The 22873-nt window shown below is 41.1% G+C and overlaps 2 protein-coding genes across 2 annotated transcripts in view; both read right to left on the minus strand.

Moving 5' to 3' along the window:
• On the minus strand, positions 1-22600 carry LOC144517353 (delayed-rectifier potassium channel regulatory subunit KCNS2). The gene is made up of 10 exons (XM_078249434.1): positions 22346-22600; positions 10595-10776; positions 10292-10425; positions 9966-10130; positions 9037-9208; positions 8292-8375; positions 8011-8172; positions 7290-7373; positions 3991-4083; positions 1-3061 (listed from the first exon to the last, which is right to left on the minus strand). The coding sequence occupies exons 2-10, from the start codon at positions 10763-10765 to the stop codon at positions 2606-2608; spliced, it is 1521 nt and encodes a 506-aa protein (XP_078105560.1). The 5' UTR covers positions 10766-10776; positions 22346-22600; the 3' UTR covers positions 1-2605.
• Positions 18235-22873, minus strand: part of LOC144516131 (odorant receptor 131-2-like) — a 12778-nt gene continuing 8139 nt past the window's right edge. Inside the window, exon 5 of the mRNA XM_078247329.1 lies at positions 18235-18283. Within this exon, the coding sequence (XP_078103455.1) occupies positions 18235-18283 (49 nt within the window). The remainder of the gene's footprint in view (positions 18284-22873) is intronic.

A 22873-nucleotide genomic window follows, 5' to 3' on the forward strand; every position in this document is an offset into this window, starting at 1 on the left:
AGTCACAACAAAGCCTTCTAGCTAGCGGCTACCTAATGTTGGCGTTAGCTAGCGCTAGCTGATACTAGTGATTTCTAGTCGGCGGCATATTTTGGGCTTCATTTAATAAACGTAACCTGTAGTAGTACACAATCGTATGTGTATTGTTTTGATTACAATGTGCGGAATTACTTTACGTTGCCTATTTATGTCTATTTCTATTTCTCACCGTTAATCACCGGCGTCTGTACAGCATCAACAGGGGTCGCCATTGTTGTTTAATCTGTGTGTCAAAAACTGTAACTGTGAGTACAACAATCTGGTCGACCACGGGTAGTAAGTTACAAGTTTGACTACCGTTCCAGGGCACTTTCACGGGTAGAAGGTTGTGGAAACACAGGTTACATGTTGCCTCGAACGCAGCATTAATCCGAATCTGCAAAGAAACTGAAGATGTTGTATGAATAGTGGAGAAAAAAGTAGGCAATATTAGCAGAAAATGAAAATACTCGAGTAAAGTATTATAGAGCATAAAGTTCAGTGCAGAGATGTTTTTCCTTCTTAGGGTTGTTACTTCTTTAAGTATATCTTCTCCTTCCACAAAAGTACTTTCACACATATATGTTTTTATTTCATTTGGGTGCGTTGTATTTCACTTCAGTCCTGAAAGTAGTTCAGTTCATTGTTGCTACAGAACTGCAGGCCTTTGAGTTCAGACCTTTTTGTCCCATTGTGATTCTTCACCTTTGTGTTTTTAACAGAGCAACACATCCATCAGTAACAAACCTACATCCTGAAACACCCGACATGCACAGACGAATGACAACTAGAGCAGTAAAGAATAATGGATTAGTTGTCAACTATTAAAACTATCGCCAACTATTTTGATAATTGGTTAATTGCTTTGAGTCATTTTCTATGAGAAAAAAGTAAATTATTCTCTGATTGCAGCTTATTAAATGTGAATATTTTCTAGTTTCTTCACTCCTCTGTGACAGTAAACTGAATATCTTTGAGTCATGGACAAAACAAGACATTTGAGGACGTCATCTTCGGCTTTGGAAAACACATTTTTCATCATTTTCGGACATTTTAGAGACCAAACAACTAATCCATTAATCCAGAAAATAATCTACAGATTAATCGCCAATGAAAATAATCGTTAGTTGCAGCCCTGTGTGACAACAATCTACAGTCAGAACAGCCTGTCATGGAAGACTCAGAGTTATAATAAAACTCCTAATTAGTGTCAGAAAATCTGACATTTACAATTTGGACCCTCGAACTTTCACGCTGAGAAGCAGCTACTCAAATTCTGTCCTGCCGTCTTCATGCAGTGACAGACAATCACACGTGAACCAAATCCAACAGTTCATACTACATTTATGTGGCCTTGGATCAGATGAAAGTCATGGTCAGATATTACTTGTCTGTAAAGACTGTAAAAATAATGGACGTAGCTTCCGGGTCTGAAAAGTGAAGCCAATGCTGAAGTACCTTAAAGCTGCATTCTATCTAACTTCCAGCAGGGGGCGACTCCACTGGCTCCAAAAAGAAGCCTTTTCTATAGAAGTATATGAGAAAATGAATCTACTTCTCACTTCATTTATTACCTCAGTAAACATTTTACGTAAGAGTTTAGGGTCTCAATCGCTATTTTCAAGTCTTCATCAATACAGCATGATGTTCTTTTTGTAAATGATGCTCCCGTTTATTTTAAAATAGACGATAAGGCAGGGGATGCTTCAGTCAGGACAGAGGCTGAGCAATGCTAACCATGCTAACACTGTGGACATTAAAATAGACCTGAACTTGTTTTGGGGTGTTTCCGTGTTTTCATCTTAAACTTTGACCCTCTCACTGTGTATTTTCACTTCAGAAAAGTTCATTGTAACATTTAACAAAATCTTTGTTCAGCATTTTACCAACCGACCTAGCTAGCTACCAATTAGCTGGTGACTTAAAGCAACACCAAAGCACTTTTCCTCTTCGGGCCCCCTACAGGTTGGAAGCGGAATTTCCCATTACCGCTGTCCCATTCGAACTACAGATCCGCTACCCGATCTGGCAAACTTGCATAGTGCGGTTATAGCCGATAGAGGGCTGCAAAGCTAATGCAGAAGTGCCGTTCACCCTGTTACGAGTTGATGAACCACTGAAACCATTTTGGAAACATTATTTTAAGGTACAAAAGAATCTTTGGTGTTGCTTTCAGGGTAGTTTTGCTAATTTTCTGTTCTGCCGTACGTGCAGATGAATGGCGGCAGTACCCGGAGGTCTGTGTTTACCCTGTAAATCAAACGAGTCATCCGGTCAACGGTAAATCTCCGTTGGATGACTCGTTTCAGAAGGGTTGACAATCAGCAACTTTCCTTCTTTAGCGTTTAGCTTAGCACAGCACCATTGCAACCACAAACAACACTGGTTTGGCCGCGTCATCCATCCCAAGCTCCCCCCAATCGTAATATCCGGTTGCAAAAAAAATGTATGCCTTCATCACTAAACTCGAAGCATCAAACCGGCAGTCCACAAACCAACGGGTGACATCACGGATGCTACATGCATTATTTTTACAGTATATGGTTTTAATGTGATGTTTTAATCTCCAGTGTGAGCGTTCATCTCCTCACAGGTGACGCAGCTCCTTCCGCCTCAGTATGGACGCGTAGGACGGATGCTCCACGTAGCTGTAGTTGATCACACCTCCTTCATCCTCGTGATCTATATCGTCCTCCTCCATGCCATCGGTATCGTCATCGTCCAGGCACCTGCTGTCCCCGTCTGACCCCTCCTCTTCCTCCTCCTCTTCCTCCTCCGGCTCGTTCTCGCAGCTCATCCTCATCTTCCTGCGGTGGTTGTTCCTCACCGACGCCTCCAGGGCTTTCTGTCTCCGGTAGAAGTGGGAGAACTTGTTGAAGATGATGGTGATGGGCAGCGCCACCACCAGGGTGCCGCCCAGGATGCAGCCGCTGGCCGCCAGCTTTCCGGCCACCGTAACAGGAACCACGTCACCATAGCCCACCGTCGTCATGCTCACCGTCCCCCACCACCAGCAAGCCGGGATGGTGTCCAGACCCACATCCTGAGCACAGAGACAGACGGAGGGGCTTTATAGTTATGTAGGGTTACCATAGGTGTAATTTACAGTGGGGAAAAGGGGGGTTACAACCCCCGCAATAATCTAAACTGGCCAGTGCAACCCACCCTAAAAAGCTATTATATTTCCTTTACATGAATAAAGACATTTGCACCATAACTTGATGCAGAAAAGAAATAGAAAAAAAATAGAAATATCTTAACACTGCCCCGCCCTGATACCTGTTCCTGAGCCCTTGTGTCACCTGTCCCCTGTTTCACCCTCGTTACCTTGTGTATTTAGTCTCTGTGCTGTCTTGTCTCTTGTCGGTTCATTGTCTTCCCCTCCTGGATTTCCCTGCGTCGCTCCTTCCCGGTTGTTTGTCCCCTGTCATGTCTTCTGGTTTATCTTCGTTTGTGCCTGCCTGCCTGCCTGCCTCAGGACACCTTATGTTGTAAGTGTTTTGTTTAATAAAATACCTCTACTCTGCGTTTTTGGGTCCAAGCCTCGCAGTGGTGTAGTCTAATGTACTGTAGTGGGTATACTGTACTGTATATAAATATATGGGCCTATATATATGGGCCAGAAATAGCCTTTGGGGGAGGGGGGTCATATCATAATGGGGGGGTCTGGGTTATTTTGAGCGTCAAAGACTTCATTTCCTGCGTTCGGATACATTTTTATGCACCAATTTATCATGGAAATATATCAAAAACATAATAGAAAGTATGTTGTTGCGTGTCATTGGGCATTTTTAAGTGGGTAAATGGAAACCAAAGAGCTTTCTTAGTGGGTAAATTGCGTATACCTGCGTGTCACAGACTACACCAGCCTTCCTGACAACCTCACTGGCTAAATTAAGTAGGAATTAAAGAATCAAAACTAATTATAATATAATGTTTATGCTAAAGTTCAGAGTAAGAGTGAAACGTTACCTCTTCGTATTCGGCGGTGTAAGCGATACCCGAGAAGACGGACACTCCAACACCCAGGTACAGCAGCAGGATGCCTACCTCGCGGTAACTGTGCTGTAGAAACAAGACGGAGGAGAACTTGAATGAGCCTGCTGTAAACGTTTGATCTTCCAAAGTCTTTAGGCTGTGAAGTTCTCTGTCTGTGGAAGCCTATGGAAACTAGGCCTGCAATTTCGATTTCAGGTACACTGTAAAACCTTTCACTGTAAATTTACAGTAATATACTGGCAGGAGATGTCCACAAGTAATTTTTTGGTAATCCAAGTCGAGTCTCAAGTCTTTGAGCTCGAGTCCAAATCAAGTCTCAAGTCTTTGAGGGGCAAGTCCAAGTTTCAAGTCTTTTGCCATCTGATCTGGGTACAACTATGAAGATACAATGTGCCTGTTCCCAGCATTAACGCAACACTTTGCGATGGTTAGCTTGTTACCTGTGACGATGTACGCTAAATTTAACGTCTCTTTCACATTAGCAAGTGACTGACCTATCTATTTGAGATGCCTGATGAAGTTCGACGGTGTTGATCTGGCATAATTTATCTTGGTGCCACACACCTTTCATGTAGCTGTTGGCTTACTGCCACTGTTCACAAAGTTATTGAAAGCAAAACTAATGACAAAAGGCACAACTCCGGGAGGACTTGGTGTCGCCATCGTCAATGCATTTTTTGATATGAGTGTACCGCACATAGGCATAGCGCATGCGTTACGTTGCACATTATGGCAAAGGGCAGGGGACAAACAGCTCGTCATACGTTTCCCCAACGTATATGCGCCAATAAAAGAAAATAGAAATACATGAATACATTTAGATTTAAAAAGCAGTAATTGCATGAAAACAGGTTGTGACGAGTCTTAAAGCTCGAGTACGAGTCAAGTCTGAAGTCTTTTGGGTCGAGTCGCAAGTCAAGTCTGAATTCACCATTTGTGCAACTTAAGTGTGACTCGAGTCCGAGTCTCAGACTTGAGTCCCCATCTCTGACAGTAAGCATACTGTTTTTAAAGTTGAGTCGATTTTACTATAAATAGACATATAGTGTCTTACAGTATTATTTGAATTTACAGTAATATACTGGCTGCAGTGTAATTCCCGCCGTTTTCTTTATTTTCCCAAGATGCATTGGTATTAACAGTAAATACCTGTAATCTGTAACATTCGCAGATAGTGCTGTAATATTATTTTTTATTTATGGTGCCGCTGCAAAATAGCTTCAGGAAGGAACTTGCTTTGGTGGAACATGTGTACGTTCAAAAGTTGTTTTAGTCGTGCAACAGAAAACTCAGATTGGACAGATAGTCTAGCTAGCTGTCTGGATTTACCCTGCAGAGATCTGAGGAGCAGTTAACTGTAGTCCTCATGAATCCACCAGAGTTTAGAACGCCAACACAAAGAAAGAAGAAGGTAACGGACATCCGGCAGAAAAGAGTGACATCCGGAGGAATTTCCGGGCGGCAACAGACCAATCCAGGAAGTGGAACGTCGTTGATATTGACTACATATTTAAACCTCTTTGCAAGCATTAACGCTTGATGAAAATCTGTCGGGACTAAATCAGCTGAGTCAAACATGTTGTTGTAATGTCATTATTCTTTACGATCGGTTTCACCAGCAGAGACGATTCATCTGATGCTCAGTCAGTTACCACAGTCCACTACAGCGCCGCTCCCCCTGGGCTTCATAACATCGACCTCACTGGACATGAGATGTAGAGTATCTGAGAGCTCATGTTACAGTCTCATCTATCATAACAGAGTTCTTTCCACCGGGAGGATGAGGAGAGCATTATCTGCGTATAAAACATTGTTATGTATGAGCTGTAATGTAAATAGATGAGTCATTTGTTTTACTTTTATAAAACAATATTTTTGCATTTAGATCGAAGCAGCACTTTCTGCTAAGCAACAGATTTAAAACTTTGTGCACAAGAAGATTTAAATCTAAAGGGGTTGAAATCACAGTTAATGCAGCTTATGGATAAAGCCATGATTTAAAAACACAATGAATAAAAGCAAAAGTTTTCATTGCTTTAGTTTGGAGAACAAAATGTTGGTCTCAAACTTCCTGAAGTGGGTCCCTTAACCCCTTAGCCCCCATTTTTTTCAACCTGGACCCTATTTTCCTATGTTTTTGTTTCTATGTGACTGATGGAAAGAATAATCTTTGACATTGATCCAGTATTTAGCGAGATCGCTGCAGTCGGCAGCGGCGAAACAAGCTACAATGTAAGTTAATAGGGCAACTGCGCTCCTTCAATTTCCGTCCGTTAAAAGTGCTCGTTTTGCCGCTGACAGACTCAGATTAATATTAATAAAGTGTCTGACAACATTATGAAATGATCCATACAAAGACAGACCTTTTAAAACCTCTTTGAGATCTTTCTGTTTAACCAGAAACAGCTCTGAGGTCGCTAGCGCTAAACCCACCAGACTCCATTTAAAAAAAGCAACACTTTTAGCGTGTATAGAGCCAACATATTTTCACATGTAAATCTGTAAACTATGTGTTTATGTTAACCAAAACTAGAGTTGTGATGGTTGGAAGAGTTGGAACAGTTTTATTTTTTTTCCGTCGACTTTGAATAACTAGTATTTTACGATGCTAAAATGACGCTATGCTAAATGCTAAATGTTTATTTACATGGAGTCTGGTGGGTTTAGCGAACGCAATTTCGTGGATGTTTTTATGTTTTTTTTATGCTTTAACAGAAAGGTTGACCTCCTTAGAAATCCTTTCCATACTGTTGTCAGACACTTTGAATATTAATCTGAGTCTGTCAGTGGCAAAACGAGCACTTTTGTGAAGGTAAATACAAGCTGGACAATTGTCCTATTGACTTACATTGTAGCTTGATTTGCTGCTGCCGACTGCAGCGATCTCGTTTAATACTGGACTAGTGTCAAAGATTGTTGTTCCCATCAGTCACTTAGACACAAAAACATAGGAAAATAGGGTCCAGTTTGAAAAAAACGGTAGTTACAGTACCCTTTAATCCCAATCCCCCTTCCTCTAAAATATCAAAACCACATCTCTGAACCAAAAGCACAAGAATGGTTTTCAGCTCAGACCTTCAACTGTACACGATCCATCAACCTTTATCTAATGCGTCTGCAGAAAGGTCAACAGACCAGAACTCACTAGCATTGTTTTTCTTTCTCCCGAGAGGTTTCAACGGTTGGTTTAATGTCACTGTGAGTCTGCCCCGCGTCAGAAAGTCAAATGTTGTATATTTCTGTCTCTGAGCAGCGAGCGAGTCCCGACTCACCCGAAGTGTCGCTCCCAGTGACCGAAGTCCTGTCGAGTGTCGGGCCAACTTCAAAACCCTGAAGATCCTCATTAACCTGAACACCTGAGAGAGAGAAGAAAGACATGTTGTTGCATTTCGTTTCATTTATCTCATAATAAAAAGGTGGTAATTACGGGATAACGGCACGTTGAATTTCCTCTAAATTTCCCAAGATTCTACAAAACGTACACTTCCGGTATTTACGAGTAGTCAAGTGCTTGTGTAACTTGTATTTCTGGTAACGTCCACGTTAAAGGGATAGTTTGGATCTTTCTTTCTCTTTTATCCATAGTCCTGCTGCTCGATCACTCACTCAGAACACTACGGCTGCTTTCTCAATAGTGTGAGCAATTAATATCCTACTGTCTTTCTGCTGCAGAGCTAAAAAATTAACTAAAATATGTTTTTGTTAATGTTACAAGGATATTCCGTTAGAAAGGTAAGAAGTTAGCATACTATTTAATTTAAAACCATTAAATTAACAAACATTACAGTATCATGTATATTTGTATTTAAACAGATATTCTGATAGAACATTAGCCAAGAAGTGTCCAAACACGGACACAGTTCCGTTATATCTGTGACAAAAGTTCTGTTGCCTAGAAATGTATCTTTAAGGTAAAGAATTTGGTATTTCTTCATTCAAAGGTTATAAACGCACATTTAATTTACATTCAATAATAAATAAAGAATTGTAAACCTGTATGAGTCGTCCCAAATTTCCCAGTTCAGACTCTGATCCCAAAGTCAAGTCAAAGAGCAGCGTGATGTAGATGGGAGCCACAGACACCATGTCGATAATGTTCAGAGGGTGATGAAAGAACTTTCTCTTGTTCGGGGAGAGCAGCAGCCGCGACAGCACCTCAAACAGAGAAGCAGAGAAACAATACTCAGCATTGGTTTTTCTATTTTTCATTGATCGCTTTGTTCCCTTCCCCAGAATCGCCAGTACATACCACACTTTTGTTTTTATCTCCTCACCTCGAAGTTGAACCAGCAGATGCAGAACACCTCCAGAGCCTGCATGGTCGGGTCCTCGATCAACTTCCCTTCATCGTTAAATGTCTGAGAGAAAAGAAGAGAAAGAACTGTTCCTACATCTGCCTGGACTGTTAATGTTTTTTACCTCCAGGTTTTAAACTGAATAATTACAGCGGGCGTTCTGCATTATTATAATGTTTTTGTGTAAATAGTTGTTTGTGACTTTTGTTTTGGAGGCAATCAGGGAGGAAAAACAAAGTCTGACAATACAACCCCACATTATCCCTACTCATTTTAGCAAATCGTCATTAAAAGTATGCCGAATTAGCTATTAGTAGTTCCTGTTTGCAGTGTACCCATGGATGTACAGACAACTATCACTGCTTTACTTTGATACTGAAGAAAACTTGAAAAATGTGATGATTCTCAGGCAAGTTCTGCAGTTATGACGATCGTCTTTTTTCTATGACTCCTAAACAGATTTATAGACATTGGACATCTGTGATAATGTATCCATTGAAAGAATAAGTCGCATAGAGTTTAGAAATGTGCATCATGTCTGTGTGTTCAGATTTAACTGAGTTCTGACTGCGAGAAGCGGTACGACTTTTGACAATCAACTCTCAAACAAGTTCTAATAATGTGCAAATAAGTTCCGGACTACTGTATAATAAAATGTCTCGTAAAATCTGAGTGTTTGCAACTTTGTTTGGCTTCATACTCTTTTCAGGTCTCTGTAACCAACCTGATACTCCGGGATGCTGTTAATACACATGGTGGCGATGGATGTGAGCACCACCCCGATGGAGACCAGACTGAAGAGCTTGCTGGGGATGGAGTATCCCGGGTTCTCAAGCGTCAGCCATAGACACTTCCTGATGTTCCCATAACGCACTTTCTGGAAATGCAGCATTTCTCTGTGAGGATGGAGAAAGACAGTCATTCTGTTTACATGCACAGCAGTAACCGGGGTTAAGTGAGTAACGGGGGTTCTGCCAGTTCTTCCCATAGCTATACGTGAGCGGGTATACTGTCCGTCCAGGACAGTAGGTGGTGCTCACCAACGTGCAGCTGGTCGGAATAAGGCTTTTTCTTCCAGTAGACCTTTGTCAAAATCTCAACAACTTGGAAAGCGGGGAGAACATGGACAACTTTTCAGTGCTGTGCATTTCAAACTTGCCATGGCGAAGTCCTCAGTGGGTTTAAAGGTTTAAAGCTTGTGTTGTTGCTGTTGTTTTTCGTAACTTTGCTTCCAACTGCTCTGTTGTAAATTATTTCCGGGTCAAAAACCAGTGCAGCGGATTTGAGAGGGGCAGTTACAAGTAGACCCAAACAGAATCAGCTGATTTTTTGTGTTCTTTGAGCAGTGATCCAGAATCAATGTCTAAGGAATTTAGCAGGCAGTCTTTCAGCTTGGGGTGGGGATGTGTTAAATTCTGAGTTTTGTTATTTTAATTTGTTTAAAATCTGCCGAAAATCGGCGGAATATTCTACAAAATTCAGCGTGCGCAGATTCTGTGTGACCCTGGCTTTAATCTTAAGGAGCATGCGCAGATCTTTGCCATAATCACGGTTTTAAACTGCAAGTAAATGGACGGATGTAAGTCGGGCGGCATGATAAATCCAGACTTCAAATGGCTGGAGTGGCTGGAGTCTTTTACCTGTTACCTTTACCTGTTTAAGTCAGATATCTCGTCCACAGATGTGTCGACGCTGCTGACGTCGCTCTCGTCGTCCCAGCTGTGATGCCGGCTGTTCTCCAGCTTGCGGTCGTGGTAACGGTAACTGCAGCAACTGTCCAGGAAGAACTCATTGATGCCCCAGTACTCGATCTCCTGACTTTGTAGGAAACATTAGTCAAATCAGGTCGGTTTGTACACACGTTTCCGTCTAAAGGGGCTTTAAATTATCAAATGAAAAGTTAATTTACCCACTTCTGCAATTGATAAAAAGGTAAAAGTGTGTCTGTGAGACAGGAAGATGTTCAACATAAGACAGACCTGAAAGAGAAGACACACAGCTCCTCCATGATGTGAAGTTTGCCTGTCTGGTAAAAGTGGAGGACGTAAGGGAACAGGCCGGGATTCCTATCAAAATAAAACTCCTTCTGCTGCACATCATAGTCGTCACACACCTGCGGAACGGAGAAAGAGTGGCGGCGAGGACAAAGGGAAGGTGGAAATTATAAGTAATAAAACATTTTAAAAAAGGAGAATGATTAAGGGACACAGGATTAAATAGCCATGAGAGAGAAGGAAGTGATATTTTATAGTTTCTGATGACATATAACTGTACCAACCCACCTGCAGTATATCCTCCTCTGAATCACATGCCAGCAGTTTTCCCAATCTGGTGTCTGGGAATTTCTTCAGCGTACTGGAACAGAGGCTCCTCTTCAGACCTCCGACGTTCACGTGGACAAGAGCCTCGTCGGAGTCCTGTCGGACCCAGCTGGGCAGACTCTCCTTCACCATGGTTACCTGGTCTAGACACAACGAAGGGGAGTATGGAAATGGGGAAACACTAAAACCAACAGTGAATGTAACTTATAACAAGTACTGTACAATACAGTTCAAACGTTTGGAATCACCTACCACAAAGATGGATTGGGTCCATTATACTGTGTGTCTCATCTGAGCGGACTTCTCTATATGATTGAATGGTCGTTGATGCTTTTATGTTGTAGAAAGTCAGAGATAATGTATCCATGGAAAGCATTAGTCACACAGAGTATAACAATATGTGTATCATGTCAGTGTGTTCAGATTTAACAGAGTTATGATGCGAGAAGCCGTATGTAGTATGTAGAAAGTCTTCTTTACACATAGATTTGACTCAGTTTTGTACATGGAGAACAAAACGCTGTACAATGGTTCAACCAGACGGACAGTTCAAAGGGCAGAAAGAGACAAAAACCCCTCTGAGCTAATTTAAATAGCTCACGTTACTGTATGAAGTTAACTTCATTTAATATTCTACGTGCCGTTTTCTTTTGCCGGGTGCAAAATGTTCCACAAAAACAACTTCCTTCCCGAGACTATATAGCAGAGCCACCGTCGCTGCATCCGGAGCTTAGCGCCGTCCAAGACGATTGTGATTGGTTTAAAGAAATGCAAACAACCCCCCTCCTATCCTAGAATGTGTCTGTGGTGTAGCCAGACCTTACTCCACGGCGCTGTGAAGACAGGTCTGGCAATGCGAGACTGAGACTAATTTGACATTGAACGTGGCCGGGTTAGCTCAGATGGTAGAGCAGGCGCACACATGTAGAGGTTTACTCCTCGACGCCACGGGTTCAACTCCAACCTGTGGCCCTTTGCTGCATGTCATTCCCCTTCTCTCTCCCCTTTCATGTCTTCATCTGTCCTGTGGAATTAAAGGCCAAAAAATAATAATAATAATTTGGCATTGAACTTTGTTTGGAGCAAAGTGTTCAGATGTGATCCAGACGTCCTCTCTTTCGCTCTTTTTCTTTATCTCAAGCTGAGTCAGCAATCACGTTAGAGCCTCTCTTTCGCAATGTAGGCACTCTAATATAATCTACTCTGCTAAATGCACTTCCAAGACAAGATGACCAGACACTAATTTGATGTCCCAGATATTTTTTTTATGTTGACTACAACACAAAATGGGCATTGATTAAGAGCCAACAGGCTTTTACTGGATTTTTTTTATATCTTTGCAGACTAAATTTAAGTCCATGTTTTGGTGTTTTCTGTGTAGCAAGCCATAATGCAGATTTTAACAAGATTAAACTGACATTTCGGCTCAGAAAACACTCAAATCATGATTAACTTCATATCAACATTAACCATGGTTGCAAGGAACTATTTGATTAAAATAAAAAAACTACAAATAGATGCAGCCAAAACAGAAACTACCTCCCACACATGCTCATCTAGTACTCCTACAAACATAGCACACAAACATTCCCTAAAAATCCCTTCAACAGATGAATAAATAATAATGTTATCACGTTAAAACTGTGAAAAGTATCATGTGACATTTTTATTCGCTCTTCTGCCTCAAAGGTCTCAAGTGTTCCCACTGTTGCCTAAAATATTTATTACAGTATAATGTTGATATCAGTGCCAGGAAACAATAATTCAGTTGGCCAAAAAGAAAAGATAAAATATTGCTTAGCAACAAGTACAGTGTGAGGGAATGAAGATGATATCTGGATCATAATTTCTATTTTTTTTTTTATCTGATCAGAGTGATGTGTCCTGCTGTAAATACAATCAGCAGCTGTTCCACCCAACAGGACTGAAAGAGGATGTGTGTCTCTATGTGGTTGTTTTGTGTCTCTGTTGTTGTTTTGTGTCTCTGTGTGGTTGTTTTGTGTCTATTATGTTTCTTGTCTCTTTGTGGTTCATTTGTGTCTCTGTGTGGTTGTTTTGTGTCTCTGTGTGGTTGTTTTGTGTCTCTGTGTTGTTTTGTGTCTCTGTGTTGTTTTGTGTCTCTGTGTTGTTTTGTGTCTCTATGTGGCTGTTTTGTGTCTCTATGTTGTTGTTTTGTGTCTGTGTGGTTGTTTTGTGTCTCTGTGTTGTTGTTTTTTGTCTCTGTGTGACTGTTTTATGTCTCTTTGTGGCTGTTTTGTGTCTCTGTGTGGTTGTTTTGTGTCTATTATTTTTTTGTCTCTTTGTGGTTCATTTGTGTCTCTGTGTTGTTGTTTTGTGTCTCTGTGTGGTTGTTTTGTGTCTCTGTGTGGTTGTTTTGTGTCTGTGGTTGTTTTGTGTCTCTGTGTTGTTGTTTTTTGTCTCTGTGTTGTTGTTTTTTGTCTCTGTGTGGCTGTTTTATGTCTCTTTGTGGCTGTTTTGTGTCTCTGTGTGGTTGTTTTGTGTCTGTGTGGTTGTTTTGTGTCTGTGTGGTTGTTTTGTGTCTCTGTGTTGTTGTTTTGTGTCTCTGTGTGGTTGTTTTGTGTCTCTGTGTTGTTGTTTTGTGTCTCTGTGTGGTTGTTTTGTGTCTCTGTGTGGTTGTTTTGTGTCTCTGTGTGGTTGTTTTGTGTCTCTGTGTGGTTGTTTTGTGTCTGTGGTTGTTTTGTGTCTCTGTGTTGTTGTATTTTGTCTCTGTGTGGCTGTTTTATGTCTCTTTGTTGCTGTTTTTTGTCTCTGTGTGGCTGTTTTATGTGTCTTTGTGGCTGTTTTGTGTCTCTGTGTGGTTGTTTTGTGTCTCTGTGTGGTTGTTTTATGTCTCTTTTTAAGGCGATAAAGTGTGTGGCAAGTATAAACACATACAAGACACATAAATACATACAAGTTGTACACACAGTCCAACTGGAACACAACCATATCAGTACGAGGACAAATAAATACCAGTACAAGGTGCATGGATAGCTACATAGGGTAGGAAAAGTGCATATCAGCCTACAAAATTGACACAATATAATCAACAACGACCATCGTCAACAACATCAGCATCCATCACATTACATCACCAATCGCTTTTATCAACGTTTCTGACGTTATCCTCAACACATAGTCAACAAACTAGAATATATAACCAACCTGTGATCATCGTGTGTCCATATGTGGTCATTTTGTTTCTCTTTTTGGTTGTTTTGTGTCCCTTTTGTTTTTTATGTCTCTATAGTAATTAAGATGGTACCTGGATCATAATTTCAGTTGTTTTTTTTATTATGATCAGAGTGATGCCTCCTGCTGCAAATAACATCAGCAGCTGTTCCACTCTAACAGGACTGAGGGATCTATCCATTTGGAGGTAGCGGTAAGTGCCTCACTTCAGGTAAAGTGTAGCTATAATGTAATGTTAAAATGTTTCATAGTCTCTTATTGCAGAGTGTAGGAAATGGCCCGAGGAATCACAGACAGGTGATCACCTAATGTGGACTTAATGGTGTTTCAACCAGAGCAGTCCAACTTCATCTGTCTCTGAATCTTTCACTCTCTTCCTGCTGCTATTTAATCTCCTTTCTCTGTCTCTCTCTTCTCTGATTTATGGACACGTGAAGTGCAGTTAACTATGGCAGCTTACATCTGTCTTCATGCAGGTGGGTGTGTATGTGGGAAGCATTTTAGCATTTATACTGTAAATGCCAACAAGTCCTCCAAATCATACGATGACATAGGTTGATTGTTCCTTCTCTCTAATACGACCCACAGGAGCGTTTTTTAATCCTTGTATCTAAACAACACTACCACATAGAGACAGAGGTTTAAACTTTGTCAGACAATTTGTTTAATTAGCTGCACAATATAATCTGTATTAATGTTAAGGACTCAATATAACCAGAATTGATTTTATTTCTATTTTTCTATGAAATAATATGTTACATTGTGAGTTTTATTTGTACACGCTAGGTCTGCAACTAACGATTGTTTTCATTGTCAATTCATCTGTCAATTAAATTCTCCATTAATGGATTAGTTGTTTGGTTTATAAAATGTCAAATGGTAAAAAAAAAAAAAATGTCGGATCAGTGTTTTCCAAAGCCCAAGATTCAAATGTCTTATTTTGTCCACAACTCAAATAGCCTATATTCAGTTTACTGTCACAGAGGAGAGAAGAAACTAGAACATATTCACATTTAACAAGCTGGAATCAGAGAATTGTGACTCAAACAGATTATCAAAATACTTGGCGATTACGTTAATAGTTGAAAACGTATCGATTCATCTCTTCAGCACCAAACAAAATCCAGTAAATGGCGGGACAATGTGACTCTCTCTCTTTCTGTGTGTCTATAATTACATGTGGAGACCATGCTGAGCTCTCGGGGGAGCTGCCATGCTGCACATACAGAAATAAAGTTCATCTATAATTCAGCACGAAACAGCGCCGAGGCTTAAAATCACAGCGGTGAAAAAATGCACCTCATTTACAAACTCTCTCAAGCACAATGAAGTGAAACAGTGTAACCTAAACAACATGAGAGCAACACATAGGGGTAGATTTCGGGGAGGATGCAGGGGATATGTGCCCCCCAATATAATGACAGCGCCAGGTTTGATTTATGGACCTTTGTACAGTTTGAAAGAAAGTGTTTGATAAAACAAACTACTGGTTCATTAAGATAGAGTCATTCATTAATCCTTATAAGCAAAAGACAAGAAATGTTGAAAGAAACATGTTAAAAAATACTGGTTTATTAATGAGAGAGTAATTTTATTTGTCTTTATAGCTCAATTGCTGTTCCTGATTTATCATGTAATTTTTATTAATGTTTTAATGTTATTGTTAATAGTTTTCATCTGAGTTTAAATACTCAAACGAGCTTGAGTGAATAGAAATAGCAGTTGATTGCACTGATAACTACATAGTTGTAAAGGGTTTATCTGAAGAATTAGCACTAATTTGACAGTGCCTTTTCTAAAATCTGTGAAATGACAGTTCATGAAGAAAAATCACCAAATGCCGAATTAAGTGATAAAATAAAGTATCTTCAAAAGGAGTTAAGTAGTTTGAGAGTACAGTTAAAGGCACAAACGGAGGAAGCTGAAAAGGAGAGATTAGAAATACTTATAGGTGAAATTCTTGCTAAAATAGAGATAGTAAAAGTATCAACGGTTGAGCCTATCTGTACCACCTCCCAGACAGACAACCTCAGGAGATCTTCACGAGAGAGAAAATTAACCCCAAAAATGCCAGCGCTGAAGCAACAAGAGATCTCTCAAAGTGAGAGTAAATTCATAACATTGTATGAAAAACGGAAAGAGCAGGTTAAAGCTGCACGCACCAATCTTAAAGATGAGTGCTCTGATGAAGACTTGGGTGAAATGATGGATGCTGTGGAAGGGCTAGAGAAACAAGTGAAAGATGCATATGTAAATGTGCGATCTCAATCAACACCTTCTACTGAGATTAGAAGGAAGGTGGATTCCTGCACAGCGGCATCAAGAGACTTGATGGAGCTAATGAAAGTACGCATGAGTGAAGTAGGGCAAGAGGAATTTGATGCTAAGGCAGAAAGCGCAAGACTTCATTTGATACTGGACAGAGAGTATGCCCAGTCAATATTTGGGTCTTCAAAGACGAAATCTACTGTTCGTAGCCACCACTCAAACCGTTCTTCACAGTCATCAGAACAGCAAAGCATAACAGCCAAAAAGGCAGAGTGTGCAGCGCAGCTGGCCGCAAAGAAGGTTGAAATGAACATGGAGGAGGCAACTGCTGCACAAAAGCAAGAACTTAAAAGACTGGAAAACCAGAGAGATCTTGATGTGATAGCTGCTAAGCTTAGGGCATACTCTGCAGCTGACTCAAATGAGATTTGCAGCGAAAACCAAGCAACACCTCCAGTACCACTTAAAGAAATTAAAAAAGAACAAACATATAAGAATGGTGATGAACAAACAACCAATACTAACAATGAAGCATCATTAGTACAAGCCCTGCATGATGCAATGTTTCTTACAAGACTTCCTACACCTGAACCCTCAGTCTTTTTAGGAGACCCACTTAAGTTCTTAGAGTGGAGAACAAGTTTCAAAGCACTGATAGAATGTCGATGTATAAATCCAATGGACAGGTTGTTTTACCTGCAGAAGTACATCAGTGGTGAGGCAAGATCTGTAGTAGAAGGAACCTTCTACAGAAAGGATGATGAAGCTTACAATCAAGCATGGGAAGCATTGAATGCCTCACATCAAGGGACTCCAGGTGTTGAATGACTGTGAGGAAAACCGAAAGATGCTCCAGAAACTCCCAGATTGGTTGGCCTCTCTCTGGAATCGCCATGTCACAAAGCAGCTGCGACAAACAGAGAAATACCCCAATTTCAAGGAGTTTGCTGACTTTATAGCAAAGGAAGCAGATATAGCATGCAATCCTGTGACATCCTTTCAAGCCTTAAAGTCTCCTGAAGAAAAGCCACTAAGAGATGTAAAACGCCCAAAGGCTAGTGCATTCAGTACAAATGTGAAAGCAGATAAATCTGATAAATCAATGTCAATTATGAAAACATGCAGTGCTGTAGAGAACAGCTCAAAAGATTCAAATGGATCAAGCCCGGTAATATGCCTATGCTGTGGAGAGTCACTCCATCCACAAATGCCAGAAGCTCTCCAGTAAGCCTGCAGAGGAAAAGAAAAGGTTCGTATTAGACAATAATCTGTGCTTTGGTTGTTTTAGGAGGGGACACAATTCAAAGGACTGCAAGAATAAACCAGCTTGTGGTATATGTAAGAAACCTCATCCAACACCACTTCACGAGGACCGTTCTGCTGCAGCAGACGCATCTTCTTCTCATGCTATGCAAGCAGAAGAAAACACATCCTCCCTTTCCTGCTGCGTCGATAGAGGTGAAGGTGGGAGCACATCCATGATAGTGCCTGTTTGGATTTCTTCAATCAACACCCCTGAAACAGAGACCTTAGTGTATGTCCTACTAGATACACAGAGTAGCAACACTTTTGTAGACCAAGGGGTAAGTGAGAAGATGGGGGCGGGTTCAGAGCCAGTCAAATTGAAGCTTACCACTATGATGGGAAAAGATTCCATTGTTCAGAGTGAAAGATTCAGTGGGCTTAGAGTTAGAGGGTTTACCTCAAAAAGCTTTGTCAACTTGCCACCTGCTTACACCAGAGACTTCATTCCACTTGAACGTTCTCACATTCCTACCCCTGAAACTGCCAAAAAGTGGAAACATTTGACCCAAATAGCACAGGAAATACCAGAGCTGATGGAGTGTGAGGTTGGACTCCTCATAGGCTATGATTGCCCCAGAGCCTTGGCTCCACAACGAGTCATAACAGGAGGTGACTATGAGCCGTATGGTATCAAAACTGACCTGGGTTGGAGCATTGTTGGCAATTCATCTCAGGTCGCAAAGTCAACAGAAGTGACAGGTCTGTGCCATCGGGTATCTGTCAAGGAACTTCCACCATTGACACCAGCCAATGTCATCAGAGCCCTTGAAGCTGACTTCAAAGATACTAACCCGGGGGAAAAGAGCATATCACAAGATGACATTCAGTTTATGCATTTACTGAATGAAAGAATACATCAGAATGCAGATGGACATCTTGAGATGCCTCTTCCTTTTAAGACACGCCCACAACTGTCAGAAAATAAGCGACTGGCTCTGGTGCGGCTGAAGCAGCTGAAGGGAAAATTTGAGAGAAATCCCAGATTCAAGGATGACTACATTAAGTTCATGGACAGTGTGTTTAAAGATGGGGATGCAGAGAGAGCTGAGAACCAACCCAGGGCAGGAGCTCTGAATGATCACTTGTTAGCCGGACCCAACCTCACAAACGGATTGACAAGAGTATTCTGCAGGTTCCGCAAACACTCAATTGCACTGATCTGTGATGGTGAAAAAATTTTCCACAGGTTCCATGTAAGCCCAGAAGACAGAGACTACTTCCGATTCCTGTGGTGGGAAAACGGCGATACAAAGGCAGAGCCAAAGGAATATCGAATGTGGGTCCATCTGTTTGGAGCAGCATTTTCTCCAGGCTGCGCAAATTATGGAATGAAATACCTCGCAAGCCAAAACGAGAAGGATTATTCCAGATTCCAAGATGCTTTGTTCCTGAAAACATAGGGAAGGTACAGAGGATTGAACTGCATCACTTCTCGGATGCGAGTAGCTATGGGAACGGTCAATGATCATATATCCGAGTGGTGACAGAAGACAAAGTGCATTGCTCCTTAGTCATAGGTAAAGCCAGGGTTGCACCCACCAAAGTTGTAACCATACCTAGACTGAAGTTAACAGCCGCAGTGGTCTCCTCAGCAGTTGGCAGTATGTTAAAGGAGGAGCTGGAGCTCAAGATCGACCAAGAATACTTTTGGACAGACTCACAGGTAGTCTTAGGCTACATTAACAACGAGGCATGCAGGTTTCATGTTTTCGTTGCCAATCGAGTCCAACGAATCAGAGAAACAACAGACCCGGCCCAGTGGTACTACATTGACACTGACCAAAACCCGGCAGACCACGTTTCCAGAGGGCTCAATGTGGCAGAGTTGATGAGTTCATCGTGGCTCACTGGACCAAACTTCCTGTGGGAAAGAGAAATTGTCACCCAAAGGTCAACTCCACAGCTTATGGTGGGAGATCCAGAAGTCAAAGTGACACAAGCACTACAGACAAAAGTAGTCGAAGAGGACAATTTTCTGGAAAGAGTGGGGCGTTTCTCAAAATGGCATACAACATTGAATGTTGTTGCTCGAATCCAGAAACTGGCAAAGAGAGCGAAAACAGCAGAGCCCATAAGTGTAGAAGACAGAAGGAAAGCCAGGCTTGTACTTGTGAAGTTAGCTCAAAAGAATGCCTTCAAAGAGGAAATGTTGAATCATGGTAAACTGCCACAAAACCATCAGTTGTTCCAGCTTGATCCAGTAATGCAAGACGGTGTTCTCAGAGTGGGAGGACGATTAAAGAAGGCCTGCTTACCTCATGACTTGAAGCATCCGGTAATCTTACCAAGAGATGGGGTGATTACACCTCTGATCATAGGTTACTGCCATGAAAAAAGTCAGCATCAAGGCAGAGGACAGACTCAATGAGCTCAGAGCACATGGTTACTGGGTAGTGGGTGGCAGCAAAATTGTGGCAAGTTACATCAAACAATGTGTCACATGCAGGAGAGCTTGCAGACCAACAGAAACACAAAAGATGGCAGATTTACCTGCTAACCGTGTTGATCCCTCACCACCATTCTCCTTCTGTGGGATGGATTGTTTTGTGCCCTTTCTCACTAAGCAGGGTCGTAAAGAGCATAAGAGGTACGGTCTGATATTCACCTGTCTATCTTCAAGCGCAATCCACATTGAAATATTGGAAGATCTAACAACTGATGCATTCATAAACGCACTGCGGTGTTTTATAGCTATTCGTGGAGCTGTAAGACAAATCAGGTCAGATCGAGGGACAAATTTTGTGGGGGCAATGAACTCACAAAGGCTTTAAAAGAAGTTGATAAAGACAGACTGATGTCTTACCTGGCCAAGAAACACTGTGACTTTATCATGAACGTACCTGAACTGACAATAGTCACATGGGAGGGGTTTGGGAACGGCAGATAAGGACAGTTAGGAGCGTCCTTAGCTGTGTCCTTTCCAAGAGTGCTGGAAGATTAGATGATGCGTCTTTAAGAACATTTTTCTATGAAGCGATGTCAATAGTAAACAGTCGCCCCCTCACTACTGACAGCATCAATGATCCCAAAAGTCTAGAACCACTTACTCCAAACCATTTGCTGACCATGAAAAGCTCTGTTCCGCTTCCCCCTCCAGGAAAATTTGTGGTAGAAGATGTGTATGCCAAGAAAAGGTGGCGCAGGGTACAGTACCTGACAGAACAATTCTGGAGTAGATGGAAGAAAGAGTATCTGGCAAACATTATCCTCAGACAACGCTGGCACTCTGCAAGGCGTAATGTGAAGGTTGGAGATATCGTCATTGTCAAAGAAGACAAGGTGCCCCGTAATGAGCGGAGAATTGCCAGGGTACTAGATGTTTGTAAAGATGAAGATGGGTTGGTGCGGAAAGTTACAGTACAAATGGGAAACAGAAAGCTCAGGAAAGAGGGTCAAAGACTTACTAGTTCATCCATTCTTGAACGACCTATTCATAAGTTAGTTGTACTTGTAGAAAACAACTAAAATGTGTTGTAATGGAACTAATCTCTAAGAACCTACAAGTAAGGAGAGTTTAAAGTGGCAGTGTTGACCTGAGAGGTATAAAATGCCAGTTGTTTATTTTTGGAAATTACTAGATTTATTTAAATGTTTCCATAAATGTGTCATAAATCATAGTAATTTGATGGAATGAAGTGAAACAGTGTAGCCTAAACAACATGAGAGCAGCACATAGGGGTAGATTTCGGGGAGGATGCAGGGGATATGTGCCCCCCAATATCCAGAATAGTTATCTGTCTCTGTAACTGTCTGAGGGACAGTGTTACTGAGTTTTCATGTTTAAGTCTATATTTTGCTAATTTCATTAGTGTTTGAATTCATACAATAATTAAAAACATTAAAAATGTAATAAATAAGAGTTTAAAAAGGGATGTTGGATTTAAAATTGTACTAAAATATTTTACCTTAGAAATATTTTTTGTTTAAATTTGTTGTCCTTTATTACAAATGTCATTTTTGATGTTGAGGTCAAAGGTCAAATGACCAGAGTTTAGCGAAGGCCTCACCTGTTGCATTGTGGGTTAGAGGAATACAGAGAGAGAGCCAACATGGCTGCAGAGAAATAATGTAAGGCCTCAAACAAAGATTTTGCACGGTCCAAGAGGCGCACACGGTAATTGTGCTTTTTGTATTTCAGCCTTGTCATATTTGTGTTTAATATTTGTTGTAATTTATTTGCATTTAACGCACTTTCTGTACTGTTGTGACGCTAACATTGTGGGGCCGTCTACTTAAGGAAACGTGCTTAAGAGACTGTAAAATAACTGAAAGAAGTATTTTGACTTATTGTATTTTATGTGTTTATTTTTCTTGTAGTTTTCACGGTGTCTTATGACGAAAAGGTGGAAATAAATGATCAAAGGACATCTGTATGATGCGTGGCCTTATTTAATTGGACCAGTGTAATTACAGTCTCTTTCTCTGTGAAATGAAGCTGCCTTCAAGTGCGGTCGAGATCTAGGCTATAAACGATCTGACGGAAATCAATAATTGTGTTTTTTTTTTTTTTAGATTTAAACTTTGGAGCTTAATACGGTCTCATTCTCTTAACAGTAGGCTACTGTTAGTTCATCTAGCTACCATCTTAGTAAAATGGTAAAATGTAGGCCACATGGTTTCTAAAAATAAATAAAAACATCCCGAAATACGTATGCTGTTTTGAATATGCATGACTGTTTAGAAGATTGCAGGAGAATAATAATCAATAATGACATTTTCCTTTACATGGAGACATGCAGAAAAAGGCTCAAATTGTTCCAAAACAATCACCAGAATGCAGGAAATGTGTTTGACATTCAAAACTTTCTATGGGTGGACCCCCGCTCCGCCGCCCCCCCAGTTACAATTGTGTGTCGCCGCCACACCTTATATTATGATAACGTTGAAGAAGAGGAGAAATTTCAACATGTAATGTGTCTTCAAATAACAGTTAGAACTAAGACTTACCTGTGACTTTGGTCACGTCACTCTTTCGTCAACGGATTCAGCATCCTCCTCAGATGTCAATTTCACCCCATGTTGCGTTTCTAAGTTTTTATACTTTCACGCATGAAAAAGGACCAAACATGTCACACACCGATCTTCTAAAGCTGAGAAAAGACGGCGAGCTTCTTCTGCTTAAAAAAAAACTTCACAAACCACCTTCCTTCTGTTGTTGAGAAGAGATAACTGTCCGCTGTGGTGCAGGTTTCCTCCATCTGAACCGCTGTTGGTCGGTGTGTTTTTTCTCAGAGGGAGTCTTCGGCTTTTTCCGTCACCTTCCGGAACAGGGTCGCCTCTCCGAACTAATGGTGCGTTCCATTTGATCAGGGAAGTCGGAATTTACAGCTACCCAGTCGGAAAATCTAAGTGGAAGGCCCCCTATGGGATGAGACATGTCTCATTAGGTTTTTGGGAACAGATTGACAATCGGTGTGTAAATATGCAATCTGTAAATATCAAACACATTCTACAAATACAAAAAGTTTTGGAAAC

The sequence above is a fragment of the Sander vitreus genome, chromosome 4 (genome assembly GCF_031162955.1).
Source record: "Sander vitreus isolate 19-12246 chromosome 4, sanVit1, whole genome shotgun sequence".
Taxonomy (NCBI): domain Eukaryota; kingdom Metazoa; phylum Chordata; class Actinopteri; order Perciformes; family Percidae; genus Sander; species Sander vitreus.

Excerpts from the sequence above, each read along its gene's own strand:
- LOC144517353 (XM_078249434.1), bottom strand. The coding sequence starts at position 10,765 with ATGGTGAAGGAGAGTCTGCCCAGCTGGGTCCGACAGGACTCCGACGAG. Across the intron at positions 8,376-9,036 it reads ACAGCATCCCGGAGTATCAG|ACATTTAACGATGAAGGGAA; the intron begins GTTGGTTACAGA and ends CTTTTCTCTCAG. Across the intron at positions 8,173-8,291 it reads TCTGCTGGTTCAACTTCGAG|GTGCTGTCGCGGCTGCTGCT; the intron begins GTGAGGAGATAA and ends TCTCTGTTTGAG.